The 16,643-nt window shown below is 37.2% G+C and overlaps 2 protein-coding genes across 2 annotated transcripts; one reads left to right on the forward strand and one right to left on the reverse strand.

Moving 5' to 3' along the window:
* Positions 1-3,322: 3,322 nt before the first annotated feature.
* On the forward strand, positions 3,323-6,374 carry LOC308689323 (uncharacterized protein; the record flags this gene model as incomplete). Its single annotated transcript, XM_081362974.1, has 7 exons — positions 3,323-3,349; positions 4,136-4,806; positions 4,901-4,946; positions 5,170-5,261; positions 5,338-5,448; positions 5,626-5,902; positions 6,002-6,374. The coding sequence occupies 7 exons, from the start codon at positions 3,323-3,325 to the stop codon at positions 6,209-6,211; spliced, it is 1,434 nt and encodes a 477-aa protein (XP_081219100.1). The 3' UTR covers positions 6,212-6,374.
* LOC308689633 (G2/M phase-specific E3 ubiquitin-protein ligase-like) lies at positions 6,243-12,397 on the reverse strand. Its single transcript, XM_081363455.1, has 12 exons — positions 12,310-12,397; positions 11,462-11,663; positions 11,171-11,246; positions 10,645-10,925; positions 9,794-10,532; positions 9,343-9,686; positions 9,120-9,216; positions 8,877-9,039; positions 8,665-8,768; positions 7,207-7,351; positions 7,008-7,134; positions 6,243-6,865 (listed from the first exon to the last, which is right to left on the reverse strand). The coding sequence occupies exons 6-12, from the start codon at positions 9,560-9,562 to the stop codon at positions 6,504-6,506; spliced, it is 1,218 nt and encodes a 405-aa protein (XP_081219581.1). The 5' UTR covers positions 9,563-9,686; positions 9,794-10,532; positions 10,645-10,925; positions 11,171-11,246; positions 11,462-11,663; positions 12,310-12,397; the 3' UTR covers positions 6,243-6,503.
* Between the last annotated feature and the right edge of the window lie 4,246 nt (positions 12,398-16,643).

A 16,643-nucleotide genomic window follows, 5' to 3' on the forward strand; every position in this document is an offset into this window, starting at 1 on the left:
TGTGTTCATTTTCTTGAAGTATTACAAATAACAAGGAGGTTTTGCAGAAGAATCAGAATGTTGTCAGTCTGAATTTGAAATCCATATTTCTTTAGATACCTGTGTGGTTCCAGTATGAAGTATTGCATAAATCCAGAGTAGCCACAGTGTATTCTGCTCCTACAAAGCCCACCTTGGTTATTGTTCTACTAAATTTAACATGCTACTAACTTAGACTTTATTAGCAAGAAGTACAAGTTAATAATTATACCTTTTTTTTTTTTAGGTTGGACTCAGGGATGTTTCACCTGTGGTGCTAACACACAGCAAGTGTTCATGTGTGGCAGGCACTGCTTTGTGCAATCACACGGTTGCCTTGCTGTTTCAAACTGCCCATTATTCCCAGCTTAATTTATCTGTTGTACCCCCTGTGCTTAGCTGCACTGAAAGAGAACAATCCTGGCATAAACCACGAACAATGGTAATTTAACATCAGAAATTTAGCCTTATTTATAAGAAAGTATAATCACAATATGTGGCATTGCTTGTGAAATTTAGACTAAAATCTCAGTGTAATTTTGACATCAGGAGCATCAAAGTTCAATTTCAACCATTTATTTCACCATGATTTCAATATTTGACATGATCTTATTCAGTTCATGTTAAAGATATCAAGGTTACATTTTCACAGTATGTTCTTTACATTATGCAGGGTAATTTTATGTAGAAACTGAATTATTTTAAAAGTGCATTTTAAGTTTATAGTTTCAGCTTTGTTCTTCCCTCTAAGATTATTTACACTTGTCTGTCAGGGCGTGAAACCAGGCCCCATCAATGCCATGGTCATCACAAAACATGTAGCAAATCGTTCTGCACAAGGTGGAGTGAGGTAAGTTCAGCAACCACATTTTTTTCTTTTTTTTTGTTACAAGGATGCTGAGAACAAAGATACTTTGCTGCATTTCATTGCAAGGCTTTATGCTATTAAAGTGTTTAAGCATTTAAAATAATACATAAAAATTGTAAAAAACTATAGAAATAGTAATTAAAGCAATAACAAATGTAATGTTATCAACAATAATACAGCTAAACATGTTCCTACAGAAGTGGACTCTACAGAGGGATGGTGGGCCCTTTACCAGATTCATGCATGTTTAGAGTTGAGGAGGCATACGCAGAATACAGCCCTGAGGACAAGCCACTTGTTACCACCATGAACATGTCACCTGACAAGCCACTTGTTGAAAGTGCATTCGGGTTGGTCCAGGAAGGAAGCGTATTGTCTTACCAGCAGCCTGTCTTAACATCACGGTACATCACACTACACGATGCCCCATCAACTCCACCTTTGCCTCTTGAAGGATATTATCTTGCTCCATCTAAATGCATGTTTGTTTGCACTGAGGAGGAGCTCTTACACCTTCAAAGTCTAAACACACCATTATATACGGCTCAGAAAATTGAAGAGGCAACACGTGAGCAAAGCTCTTGTCCTGACTGGCATCAGCTTCGCAGATCAAGAGTAACCGCTTCCAGGTTTCGGGAGATATGCCATGTCAGAGGCCTAAGCTCTGCAGAGTCCCTTGCCGAGCGAATCATCAGAGGAACCCGACAGACAGCAGAGATGAGAAGAGGTGCTGAAATGGAGTCAGAGGTAACAGTGGAATACAGCAAGTTGAAAAATGTGAACTACTCACCCTGTGGTTTAATCATCCATCCTAATGCTCCCTGGCTTGGTGCATCCCCTGATGGCGTAGTTTTCGATCCCACTGACAATCCTCAGTTTGGACTTGTTGAAATTAAATGTCCTAATGTCAAAAACATTGTTGACTGCAAATATTTGCAAATGGACCATGGATTTCTCACCCTGAAAAAGAGCCATGCCTACTATTACCAAGTGCAGGGACAACTACTGGTCTCAGGAATGCAGTGGTGTGATTTCATGGTGTGGGCCCAGGAGGATTATTTTGTCCAGGATTAAGTTATCAGAGAGAAGGTGGATTATTTTTACTTTTACACATACATGCCAAAATACCTGTCAATGAAATAACTGGATTATTTTGTCCAGCGCATCTACAGTAAATACTTACTGTATGAAATAGTCAATGTAATAACTGAAATTTTAAAGAAGTCAGAGAAATTAGATAAATCTGTAAAACAGCACTCAAACATGTTATTAAATGTTAAATGTTTTATTTGTACGTCTGTTTCTTATGCTCAATTCCATTTTCTGATATGTACAATGTCAGTTTAATTTACAGTAAATTCTATTTATCTTGCTTGTCATAACAATTTGTTCTTAAAATAAACATAGATTGAGTTAACATTTGAGTTAACATTTGAGTTAACATTTGAGTTAACATTTATTGAGTTAACATTTGAGTTAACATTTGAGTTAACATTTGAGTTAACATTTGAGTTAACATTTATTGAGTTAACATTTATTGAGTTAACATTTGAGAATGGCAATGAAACATTAACAGTTAGAGTAAGTCATAAATATGGAATAGCATTCCAGTAGTTAAAATAAAAAGTAATCTAAGATTTGATTTAATTTGATCCATGTCTTAACTAATGCCTTGTTTTGATAATTTGACAACAGACATGCAACTGTAAAAAGTTGATTAATGTTAACACTGTGGGAAAGTGTGATGACACCATCAAAAAGTTTGTTTTGTTTGATCCTCCTGATGACCCGTTCCACGTGCACACGCAGTCTCGCTATTGCCTGCGTTTCTTTGACCTGATGTGCAGGCATCTGCTTTCCCCTGGACAGAAATGGTGGACAGTACACTTTGCAATTGACACAGTCACTAATCAGAAAGCCTTTATCAACCATAACTGCCATGTCTTCTGTCAGTCTTTTTGTTATCCCACACTGTTTAAAGATCTCCCTGTCACTCACTGACCCAGCATAGAGCTGAGAGACTATGGCGGCAAATCAATGCCAATAATCACCGAGCACACAACTAGTGCTGGCGCGCGCGGTAAATGACTTCCGCGAGAGCATAACAGATCTACACACGAGGAAACGGGAACTCGCGAGCTCATTCAAACCCACCGCGCGCGCATGACATCTCCTCTGCACGCAATACAAGCCCTCGCGCGCGCGCATGATCATTCCCCACGCCCTCGCGCGCGCGCATGATCATTCCCCACGCCCTCGCGCTTGATCTTCTCTCACCTGCCGCTTTTGCTCGCTCGAACTATTTTATTTTTGTCAGTAGAGGGGCGGGACTTACTGTTTTAATAACATCAAATGTCATTGGTTACTTCCCCTTTTCCGGAAGTCGGTTGTGATTGGACGCCAGATATAAGATGACCCTTAATTCACTTGACCGACATGGCTTCCTCAACGGAGCAGATGCATGTGAGTTTTTTATTGTTTATTAATGTATAATTTAATTTAATGCATTGTTAAAATAGATTCTTACTAGATATACACTAGTCTTAGAGGTACTAGTGATTGCATTCTTGTGTTGTTAAGAGATATTTACAGACTGTGATGGCGCATTTCCATGGTTATTCACATTTTATATTTATAACACTATGATTTGTTATTTGCATTAAAATATTTAAAAGAAATTGGAGCAAAATGGGAATGCAAAGTCATATTTGCTATAGTTCACCACTACATTACCACTACTCCCATTCACCATTATAGCCTATACGTTTACCCAACTAAAATTTTATTGGTTCTGAGAACCTCAGAAATGTGAAAAGTGTCCATTAAATAGTTGTAAATATACTAAGGGCTTTGGATGAAAGATAAATTACGTGTTTATATCAGCAAGAGTTGTTGTGTAAGCTTTTTGTTATCATCCTGTGTATTACTATTATGCCAATTTTAAATATAAAAGGAGTTCTGACTTCTAAAGGTAAGATACAGTACACAGCATGAATGAATACACCCCTCTGAAACCCAAGAAATTCAGAAATGTCTCTTTACATCTAGTGCATCTTTAGTTTTTTTTAAAGATATGTTATGTTTAGATGGGGTGTAATCATTTATGCTGTGTACTGTATTGCCTACTTAATTTTTCTCTTATTAGGTTATTATAGCTTACAAAAAGTTAGATGATTACGATCACTATATCATATTGTAATATCTAATGTTGCTGGGTTTAAGCACATTTTGTTCCTCTGTATTCTGCAGCAAATTCTGAAAAGGCATCTTTTGGAGGAACTTCTCTCTAAATTTGAGAGAGCACTTTTGAGATCTCCACTTGACCTGGATTACATGGAGTTTATGTGCCGTCAGCAGCTGTACCTCCTGCAAGCACTCTCAAGACATGCAGAAATACCCTACGAAATCATTCAGGCTCTGCAGGCAGTGTTTGAACTAGTTAGACAACCATCATATTTCACAGCTCCACATGCAGTGGTGGATTCAACTGTTGGTCTGAGAGGACGTCCAAGGTTTGCAATTGAAAGAGAAGAGTTAGCAGAGATGCTGCAGACAAACCTTCCTGTGCATTACATTGCAAAAATGATGGGCGTTTCCACTAGAACCATCTTTAGAAGGATGAACGATTTTGGCCTTTCGATCTCAGGGTTGTATAGCAGCATCACTGATGAGGAGTTGGATAACCTTGTGAGAGCCATTAAGGATGATATGCCTGTTGCTGGTTACAGAATGGTCAGAGGGAGGTTGCTGTCTTTAGGAATGCGTGTGCAATGGCAGAGAATAGCTGCCTCAATGCACCGCGTTGATTCAGTTGGAATCCTTTCTAGATTGGCCAGCTTGGGATGTGTGGTGCGAAGAACGTACTCAGTTCGAGGTCCCCTTTCTCTTGTGCACATAGACACAAACCACAAATTGATACGGTAAGTTATATATTGTGTGTATATAATTTTTAATTAATTTTTGTTGAACAAAAGAAAATGATATGAACTTTCTTTTTTTAAATCTTGTAAATAGATACAATATCGTAATATTTGGTGGTGTGGATGGGTATTCCAGGAAGGTATGTTTACAGTCTGTGTTGATATATAAAAAAAACACTGTTTCACCATGTTTGTATTTGATAGTTTTACTAGTCATCTGGTATCAAGATCATTCCATTCACTATGATTTCTATGAAAAAATATTCCTGTTTATTGAAAATTGGCATGTGTAATACATTAATTTCCAATGCATGCTATATTTTCTTCTACCTATATTTACTTAGTTGCAATTTGTATTTGCAGGTCATGTTCTTGAATGCAGCAAATAACAACAGGGCATCGACAGCATACCACTTCTTCTCAGAAGCAGTCCAAAAATTTGGCTTACCATCTAGGTGAGTATAGTAAAGAAAAAGCATTTGAATTTTATGTCTGGAAATGTATTGTAATATTGAAAAATAAATAAATCAGGGTCAGGGGAGACCAAGGAGTGGAGAATGTTCAGATAGCCCGGTTCATGTTCTCTTCAAGAGGCACTGACCGAGGAAGTTTTATATCTGGGAAAAGTGTCCATAATCAAAGGTAAATTACAATTTCAATTTCTAAAAAGGGTTAGTTTAATTTATATTTTGTAACTTCAATAATCTGTAGGTAGCTTTTCAATGTCACTTATGTAACAAAATATTTTATATTTATTAGTAAGTGATCTCAAATGCCTTTCGCTGCATTGTTTTTAAACCTAATTATTGTTTCTAATAGGATTGAGCGCCTTTGGCGTGATGTCAGAATCATGGTTACTAACAAGTATTCAGACACACTGCATTCCCTAGAGGCAGAAGGATTGCTTGATTTATCAGTGGCCGAGGACCTTTTCAGTGTGCACTACACTTTTCTCAAAAGACTTCAGGCAGACTTGGACACATTTTCAGAAGCCTGGAATCATCATCCACTCTCCTCAGAGGGCAATCGAAGTCCAGAGCAACTGTGGCAGATTGGAATGATGCACACAAACATTGACCAATCAGAGAGATACGAGGTATGGTGAACCTGCTTTAGTTACTCTGTCACCACTCTGCTGTTTATGTATTACTCTTAAGTAGATTTTTGATTATGTATTTAACTGCTATACCTTCAGGACATGGAAGAGCCAGATCTAGACTGGGACATGGCAGCTTCTTATGATGCCTGTGAAGATTTCGGAGTTGTTGTTCCTGAATTTGAATCCCCTTTGTGTTCAGATGGGCTGAGGGCTCTCGAACTCCTGCTGAATGCAACTGGTCCTAATACCCCTGTCAAAGAACTGTATTTGCTTTGTCGGGAATTTGTTTCAGCAAATAGGGTGTAACAGAAGAAAAAAAAAACACATCAAGCATAAAGACAGTACTGCATAGTGCCTTTTATTTTGCATTGAAGCTGTATATTGATATACATTTTTATTTCTGAATTGAGTTTTGGAACAATTTAGCAGCAATCTTTGCTGCATTTTTTGCAATATGTGTCTGATTTACAAAACTAAATAAAAAAAAAGAAGAATAAACTACATTTAAATATCTAAAAGCTACTGCATCCCTATCCTTTTTAAATACTAACACTAGAACAATAACGGAGAGAACACAGTACTATATTAGTAATCCATCTCATGAACGACCAAATTCTCTGCTATAGCTTACAGCCTGCCTCATAATGCCAAGGAACTCGGTATAAGTCCCTAGGTGCCGTGTAGGCAAGGTCACAGTACAGGAACATGCGTTTACAAGAGGGTAGCATAAATTGTGCTCACCATATCGTAGCTGACAGTCATGATCAAATTCTATGTGTATTTTAAATTTTTCTCTTTCTGCAGAAGTAATGGGAACATGTCCCTGACCAGTAAGCCACTGCATGAAGCTGCTGACGGTGATCTTCTCTTGTTCTGCGTCTCCTTTAGTGCAGTCCTCTGTTTTATCCACCTGTTCGTTGTCATCCTCACCTCTGCTCTCGCTACCACTGCTCCCTTCTTCTGCAAGAAAACAACCAGAACCATTTTTGTGTCTGCACCTTTACTTGTATTTACAATACCTGACATTGTATTTTTTAAATAATAGTAACTGAGAGCAACATACTAAAACTGATATAATTTAAATGTAAATCTGAGAAGTTACCTTCGTCTTCAAGGCTTTGAATGAAGTCCTGCAAGTAGTTCACAATTCTCGATTCCCTCTGCCGCTTTACTGAACCCACCTCACTTAAAATTGGTGACAGGGCCATCGTGAGAAAATCTGCATCAGGCTGCAAAGAACAACCTTTTATTATACACATCTCAAAAGCCATTATAAAGAAAATGCAAATAACAACACTTACTTTTGTAAAATGGCCAGGAACAAATAAAGGCTGAAATAAAGTCTGATTTTGTTTCACCATTTCATGGAGGCCATAGAGCTCCAATCCTTTGCACATCTGCTGTAGCATTGGTAGGATTCGCACAGAAGAATGCAGGACAACAGCACTGCATATAAGAGTAAATCCATAAAAAAAGTAAGTGTACAAAAAAATAACCTTGTGTTCATAAAGGTTAATAAAAGTGGTTGGTTCAAACAAAAGGGACTGAGTATAGAACATTAACCCTTGTGTATCAATTAATAAAAAGTTACACATATGTCCATAATGAACAAAAATGTCAGTGTCAAAGAATTGTCATAAAAATTAAGCTTGGGAGCACAGACTTAAGGTTGGTCTTATTTTAAAGAAGACCCGTGGCAGATAATTGTTTAAGTTAAAAAAAAAAAAAAGTTATAGAGGTTTAAGTTTATGAAAATGATTTATGAACAATATTTTATATAAAATATGTATTTTATGAAACATGTTTAACTCTAAAACTGCTAGAAAATCAAAGCCAAAAATTTAAACATGTCATGTTTCAAATTTGAGATTGATATCTCAAAAAATGAGCTTTCAGTAAGATTTTGTTTGGGCGCAGTACCAAATTTTCCCCATTAGATGCCAGTAAAGCTCCACTGGAACACACAGTGGTTGGATTTGGGTTATTATAACCAAATATACCATCTGGCAAAAACAAACAAACAAACATAAATTTAATTAAAATTGTTAAGCCTGGCCAACAAAATGAAATCCTATTAAGAAAGATTGCATCATTTTATAGTTAAATGGCCCTGGGATTACAAATTGCTTTCAATTTTTAATGGCTTTCAATGGGGACATTTTTGTCCAATAGGTTCTGAGTGTAACTATTTTGTGCAAAACAATATTTGTTTTTGTTAGGAAATGGGGGTGAAATACTCAAATTACAATAAAAACACACACCTGTGCCAAATGTATGCAGTTGGCATTAACACATGCAAAATAAATAATAATAAAAAAAAAAAATCTACAAAAAAAAAACACTGAAAAAGACACAAATGTCCATAAGGATGCACAAGGGTTAAATGAAAGTAAAAACTGGGTTTAAACTCTTACTGAATCTCCATCAGATTAGAAAAGCATTTTTAAAAATTATTTTACAGACATCACCCACAGGCATTTCTAGTTGAAGAAATACTATAAAACAAAGCTTGAAAATGTTACATTTATTATATAAATTGTTACTTTTTCATGTCAGGAAATTACACTTTTGAAATTCACCAAATGAAATACCATTTTCCAGTACCATGGAAACCCCGTAAAAAGCAGGGGGATTGGGTCTATGCTTATTATAAGGTTACAAAAATCTAACCCCAATGGGTGGATCGAGAGAAAAAAGTAGTAGAGATCCAGATTGTAAGAGAAGTACAAAACATCACAGAATGACAAAGTATACTACACCTGACAATGTCCTCCTTTCTATCACACGTTAGAGGTCCAGTGTACCCACATGCTACAATTCCTTCAAAAAGGTCAAGCAAGGCTGTAGTGTCTGCGGTCTCGATCTAAAGAAATAAAACCAATACTTTAATGTGTACTTTGATTTGACTATTGCCAAAGTATACACACATTTATTAATTCATAATTTAGGTTGTAGAGTTGAAATAAAAAACCTTAGCAATAAGATCTAGCAGGTCTGCATCTGTTACATCAGCCTTTGACAGCTGATCTTTACTGATCTCCCCAGTAGAGATGAAATTGTACATCCACTCCATGAAAAAGTTAGGTGGAGGGCCATCCTGTGTAATGCTCACAGCCATTATTTCACCAACTGTCCTAAAGTACAACAGAGCAGGTCATAAATTGGCAAAAAGGCATTTAATGAAAAACTCCATATAGAATACTAATAAACATACCTGAAATTGTCCTTCTGAAATTCTGTAATGGAATACTTCATATTTTTCCCAGAATTCCCTCCCTCGAAGAATTTTGCCTCAATCCCGGCCATCATTTCTGTGGAAAATATTATCAGTATTAATAAACAAAGGAACTGAAGTAAGTTAAGAAAATGGTGACTATATTTTATAAAACTGCATAAATTTATGCAATGGCACTGCTGCACATAAGGACAAAACATACCCGTCAGGAATTCTTTCATAAGAGCACCACTGTCTATCCCAGGCTCTCCAATGAAAGTAACTCTGAGGGGATTCTTTGGAGAGGACTTCTTCTGCCGCTTCCATTGTGTCAAGCCTCGGTTGAACATGTCCTCCCTTGTGACGCAGACACTGAAAATGGTTGTAGGGTCTATTGCCTCTTTAAGTTTGCTGACTAATTCTGTAAGGCTTGAGAAAAACATATTATAGATGCATTATTTAGTTTTTGGCCGAGGTAAAAAAGGCACTATAACTTAAACGCACCTGTTTTGCTTGTCTTGCTTTTGTTCTGTAATGTCCAAATCTATGTTTGGTCTATCTTGAATTCTAAAAGAAAGAATACAATTTAGCTCAATACAAATTACTACCACACACACCAACGGTAAAGTTTGTAGGTTAAAGCAATAATTTCATGAAAACACAAAAATAATAACCTTTCCCCACAGGTACTTGCATGTACTTCAATGAAGTCTTCTGAATACATGGCAGAACACACAGGACAAGGTACCTTACAAACAAATGCAGTGAAACACTTTAAAAATGCAGAAAACCTAAATAAAAACAAATATCATAATCAAGTAAAAACGAATTACCTTTAACATTAATTAACCTGAAAATTAATCTGAAAATAAAATGTACTCATTTTTAAAATTACAACATTTCCTTCTGTAAAACTGCACTAAATAGTCCTGCATGCATTGGTCTTACCTTGACATTAATCACTGCTGAAGAAGAATCCAACTCATCCCCTAACTGTGGATGTAAACAAATGTAAAATATATGATTCAATGTGAGAAATCACTTCAGAATTTTTAATTTAGATGACTACTTACATTCCCACAAAAACTATACATTTTTGTGGAAGTAGATGGCACTTCGGTATCTGTAGGTTCCTTTTATGTAAATCAGAGTTGTCAGACATGGTTGCATTCATTAGGGTAACACAAAATAATAATCTTGTACCAATTAAAAAAGTAGTAGACTTACAGTCAATCTGACTCGTGTCTGACGTGTTAATCATGTTAAATCCATTATTAAAGGGGAATTATACATTATTCAGAAGTTAAACTGATATACGCATGACACTGAACAACCTACATTGGCATGATCATCCTCCACTTTTGTGGAAAAGGAAGGCACTTCTGTATCAGACAGCGAGTAATCTCTGGGCTCCTGTAACAAATAAAATGCTAATTAAAAATTTTGACAATTGTAAATTTTACTTCAAATTTTATTTACTATGAGTGAAATGAAAACATTATTTAAAAAATGAAATTGACTTTACTGATTCACAATCACTGATGTCGATACACATGTCTGTCTCGCACTTCTGGACGTGCACAGCCAGCAGCTGAACAGGCATATCTGTTAGACATTTAGCGCATCGTGCCTGCGGCATTTTTTCAAACTCTTTTGCAGAGTACAGTAATGGAGATATGTCTAGAGTATTCTGTAGAGGCATGATATAAAGACAGCCCTTTGCTCCTGCAATTTTGATGAGATAGGACCCTGTGTATCCTTCAGCTTCCGGTGCAACAATGTTCAGCTTTCGCTGACCTGATCCACCTGAGTGAAAAAGATCAGAAGCCATTATCAGCTTATATCAAATAAATGTTTCAGAAATGAATGAATATTCTATTTCACGCTATTGATAGCCAAGGTAAACAAACTAAGACAAAGTAATTTTGTGAGAACTTTTAAAGCGGTCTTACTTTTAGCAGAGATGCCACTCAAAGTAACAATCCAGTCTAGTGATGTGTTAAATTGAAGTCACAATAAAACTTAATAAAATATCAACCAAGTTATCTTACCAACAGCTTTATAGAGCATCCAGGCTCCCTCCAATGAGTCCATTTTTGTGTACATCTCCAACAGTAGTTTAGATATCTGGAGGTATTAAACATCTCAAGCTTTATTAAGACAAGGCTGGCTACATAAAAACAATCAGACAATTAAATATACAACGAGACAAATTATATATAGTGAGCCTAATTAAGCTGAATGTATAAATTGTTTACATGTCTTAACTATGCCTGCTTTTAGGTAAATAAACAGTAATTTTGAAAAGGGTCCCTTTATATGTAAAACTTGAAGTGCAAGACCTCAGAGTGGTCAGCATCCTCTGGGATGGCAATTGTCCTCCGTCCTAATCCAGCCTGTAGAAGTATCAACTCATCAGAGGCTTTTGGGGTCCTTTCAACACTTTTATTAAGCAGAAAAAACTGGATTGGCGTTGACCTGGCAGGCCTTTTTTTAGCAGTAGGGATAAAGCCTTTTCGTCCCTTGAACAGACCAGGGAATGCTCTGAGAGGAAAAACAATCTGATATGTCAATGATGTAATATTCTATCAGTCTTTAAGCATAATACCAAAGGGCTCATCTAAACTTCCAATAACAGGACTGTTATAACTTATAAATGTTTAGGAAGATATGCTTGAGACTTATGCCTAAGGTTTGCTTCATGCTACTTGAGGATTGCTACTGTAGGTATTTTAATTATTAGTATGTTGTTATTATTATTATTTGTCTACCAGTACTTTGTTGGCACATACTTAAAATGTCAAACAGAACGAGAATTTTAAGGGTTTAAATTCTTATAATGTGAACTATAAAACTGGGTTATTTGATAGATCCAAACCTGGCCATACTCTGGTCCACTGAATTTCCTGACGCAACACTAAGGGTCCGCTGTGGTCTCATTGCAGACTGCACCCTGTTGCCAGGGTTTGCCTGACCCTGTAGCATCCTGCCTGCTGTGACCTGCTCTCTCTGAACCTGCCTTTCATCTGTTGAAACCATTCAAAACTGTATACAAAACTGAATCCTTTGTGCCTATATACTACTCAAAGCAATATTACTATGGCCAATGGAAATTATTACATTCAAAATGTAAGACAGGTGTGCAATGATTATTTTTTTAATGAAATGCCGCACAACACAATTAACTTACCCATCCGTGATGATGAGCTTGACTCACTAGTAGTTAGGGCACTGCGTAAAAGGGACACAACATGCCTGGCAGCATTCTGCAACTCAGCCTAATGTAAATGAATAGAGAAAGCATTATTAGCCCCAACTCTGAGAACAAAGTAGCAAGAAGACCACATGTATATAAGTTAGTCCAATAATAGTAATTATTCCACTGTTAATCTATTAAAAAAGTACTTACGAGTATTCGTCTATTTATTTGCTTTAACTACTAACGTTACATACATAAAGCATAGTCAAGCCATGTTTATGGTTGTTGTGGTTACTAGCTGCAAGCTAACGTTAACATTAGTTAGTTGCTAACTGGCTTCATAGAATACTGAACAGAAATCATGTCTTGGACAGCTAATCTGCACCTTTACAATGTTTTCAAACAAATAAGCATAAACCAAACATGAAAAAATAATTTGCCAATCACTAACATTACCTACCTCTCTTTGATCCATCTTGCCGATGCTGAACATTGATCGGTAACGGCTCTGGGTCGTACCTTTGCCGCTCTTGATTGAAAATAACTGGCGTCCAATCACAACCGACTTCCGGAAAAGGGGAAGTAACCAATGACATTTGATGTTATTAAAACAGTAAGTCCCGCCCCTCTACTGACAAAAATAAAATAGTTCGAGCGAGCAAAAGCGGCAGGTGAGAGAAGATCAAGCGCGAGGGCGTGGGGAATGATCATGCGCGCGCGCGAGGGCTTGTATTGCGTGCAGAGGAGATGTCATGCGCGCGCGGTGGGTTTGAATGAGCTCGCGAGTTCCCGTTTCCTCGTGTGTAGATCTGTTATGCTCTCGCGGAAGTCATTTACCGCGCGCGCCAGCACTAGTTGTGTGCTCGGTGATTATTGGCATTGATTTGCCGCCATAAGAGACGAATGTCACTGGACCATGAGGAGCTATTCCAATGAGGCCTTTCATTGTGCAGTGAGACTTGTAACTTGAGTACATTTCACTTTGGAGAAGTGGTGAGGATGGTGTTTGACATCTGATCTCAGTGCAGTCAATGATGACCTGTGTGTCTGGGAAATCAGAGAAGTCTTCAGGGAGGTTAGCTTTTACATCAGCTGCTGAAAGCCACACACACACTGATCCCAGCAGCGTATAGAGGTAGTTTGTCCATGTCGCAATTATTCTGCTCACTGTGGAAGGATGCATATGGAAAAGGTGTGCCAGGACTCTCTCCTTTAATCCAACTGACAGGTAGACAAGGAAAAGAAAAAACTCATCGATTGGTTGCAGCAGCTGTCTCTGGAAAGGTAAAAAAAAAAAAATGCATGAAAGTTAAGTTTGTATAAGAACATATTAAAGTCAAAGTCAGCTTTATTGTTCATTCTGCCACATGTACAGGACATACAGAAAATTGAAATTGCGTTACTCTCAGACCCTTGGTGGATAACGGATAACATTAAATACATAAAGTAGAATTTTAAAAATACGTGATAGAGTGAACGTAAAGTGATAGAGAGCAGCCCTGTAACAGACAAGAGTCTTATGAGGTAGACTAAGAGTAGTATATGAAGAGTTCAGATGCAAAAACCTCTAAATGCCATCTGAAATTTCCTCCTAGAATGATAATTTTTATGAAGCTTGTGTATTTAAGTTCAGTAATTTCACTTAAATGGCAATGAAAATTACCTATTAATTGCCATTTAAGTGAAATTATTGAACTTATATATACGAGCTTGATAAAAATGATCATTCTAGAAGAAAATTTCAGATGCCATTTAGAGGTTTTTGCATCTGAACTCTTCATATATAGATAACACATTGTAAATACTACCCTGTACTGTGTTCTGTAAATGTAGTCAGGCTTACTGTGTGAATATAACCTACCTCTGATGGTGGCAGTACACGTATGATGTCTTCCTGCTTTCTAGCAGCAGATTTAGCCCTGGACACACGGATGATTTTGTGTATGGATGGCTCGATTAGCCACCAGAATGACATCAGGTGACGGTAGCTGGGGAACCTATAAGCAGAAGTGTTACTGAATACATTTACAAATTGTTGACATGTTTCCGTGTTAGTAATGCAGGTACATGCATCTAAAACTTAGTATATGTAATCACATCTAATCGTAAAATTCTACCAATCTTTAGACCTACCTTGTGTAAAATCTGATGTCCTCATCTGAGCCGGCAAACCGTTCCAATCCAAAATCACGCTGAATGTGTAGCTCTTGTAGCTGTTTGTTCAGCTCCTCCACTTCATTAGAAAGTTCTTCTATTTTAGCACATGCCTGGTCTAAAAATGAAGGCTCAGGAGTGCTACAGTAGTCATGATCCATCGTTACATCCATGGGTATGGGTTCGACGGATACCACTTCAGCAGGCCTCTCTCTCCTCTCCCACACACTGGACCGCGATGCTTTAACGGCGTAATCATTCCAGGCAAAAAGCACTGGCACAGCGCCAGTTACTAACTTTTTTCGTGCCTCTGGTGTTTGCGGTTCAATAATCTGATCACTGCTAAAATGTTTACTGCAAACCTTAGAATTGCTGGTAGGACAAAAATCGTCTCGGCGTATGTTCACAAGCCACCGTTTTCTAAGGTCCACATCTGAAGGAAAACTGTGAAAACTTAAAGTTCCGTTGAACTTTGCAGAAGATGTACACAGCGGAACACAACAGTGTACGTTGTATACCTTCTGCTGTCTCTGAAATCTATAAACACACTTTTTTCTGAACATTTTCCTCCTAACTCCAAAACAATGGCCGACAAACGACAAATGGCCGACAAACCGGAACTCAGCGAGCCCTATTACTTCAAAGCGGAACTACGTAACGAGTCTGCGTGCAAGTAGCGTATAGAGCGTCAAATTCGCGTCTATCGCGTCTAGTTCTACGCTTACGGTGCGTGTCCACTGGCACGGTGCGAGCGGAGCGGAGCGAGCGTTTTCAATTCATTCCTATGGAAGTCGAGCTTCACGCTCGCGCAGTGCATTTTGGGATTGACAGCGGACCGGAGAAAGCGTTGAGAGCGACCGAGAGCGTCAAAAGGTTGGGCAGTTCTTGACTTTATGCAAATATCAAGCGAAAAACGGAGGGCGACAACCAATCGGTGTGAAAAGTAGGCAAGGCAAGATTTTGACGTATGTTTCCGACTGTTTGCGAAACTGAGGTGGATTACTGAGATGAAATCACGCGATATTTAAAAAGTCATAGGCTACTTCAAATGCACTTTGCATGCTTTCATTATGTGTTGAATGGGTGAACAAAACTGTATTAAACTGTCATTGTATTAAATGTAGGCTATGAAAATGTATTTAAGTTTACATATGGTAATAAACTTTTTCCCGCACTGAGAAATCATGGCTTATGTTTACTTTATTGACCATTTCTTCCAAACAATCATTAGCTAATTAATGCATATAAATGTGTAAACAACGCGAAGTTCCCCCTGATATCTTTGTCAGCGGCAACATGGAGGAGAAGTTGATTGTCGCTGTGTCTTCTTTCCCCGTTCTCTATGACACATCCCTTTATTCATATAGAGACACAACAATGAAAACTGACGCATGGAGCAAAGTGGCAGAGGTTGTTGGTGTTTCTGGTAGGTTTAACACAGTAATAAAACTGTTTGTGTCCGTGTTAAGTCCTGTTTACAATAGGCTATAAGACACATTTTGAACAGTGTCACAATTACAAATTCTTTATTGTATTTTTAGACTATTGGATAAAAAAATGGATCTCAACACTACCAGATAGCAAAGAATTGTTTTTTTTTTTTTTTTTTTTTTTGCTGATTTGGTTCACAAAATTTTAATCAATATCACTTGCTTTTAAATGACATAAGACAGTCCCTAACTTTTTTAGTTTACTCTACCTAAACTGAGCTGTTCACATGTGTTAAAAAATGTGTTAAAATAATGCAAGAAGTAGGATAAAACGATTACTTTTTGATTTTTAAGTTTTTAATTTTTATAGACATATTAAGGATATGCATCATATCTGTTGGATATGATGTGTTTGCTGAGCTACAGAAATGTTCTAAATAGAACTTACATTTAGAAGATGCTTTTAGTCAAAACAACATATAATAGAGGCAACAATATTCATAGTCAATGCCAGTAAAAAAAAAGAAAAAAAAGAAGCTATATCAAGAACTAATTTGAGTAAATAACAATCTTCTTTTGAAGTAACATTCTTAAATTAAGGTACATTAATTTGAGAAGTAAAATAACAATGGATAATAAATGTTGTTTTCTGTGAAACTCATAACATGCCTAAAACAAAAAAATACATGCATTCTGGTAAGACAAAATACACTTCATTCAAAGAGAAAAATTTATTTGGTC

The sequence above is a fragment of the Scardinius erythrophthalmus genome (assembly GCF_964197995.2).
Source record: "Scardinius erythrophthalmus genome assembly, chromosome: 4".
NCBI classification, from domain to species: Eukaryota; Metazoa; Chordata; class Actinopteri; order Cypriniformes; family Leuciscidae; genus Scardinius; species Scardinius erythrophthalmus.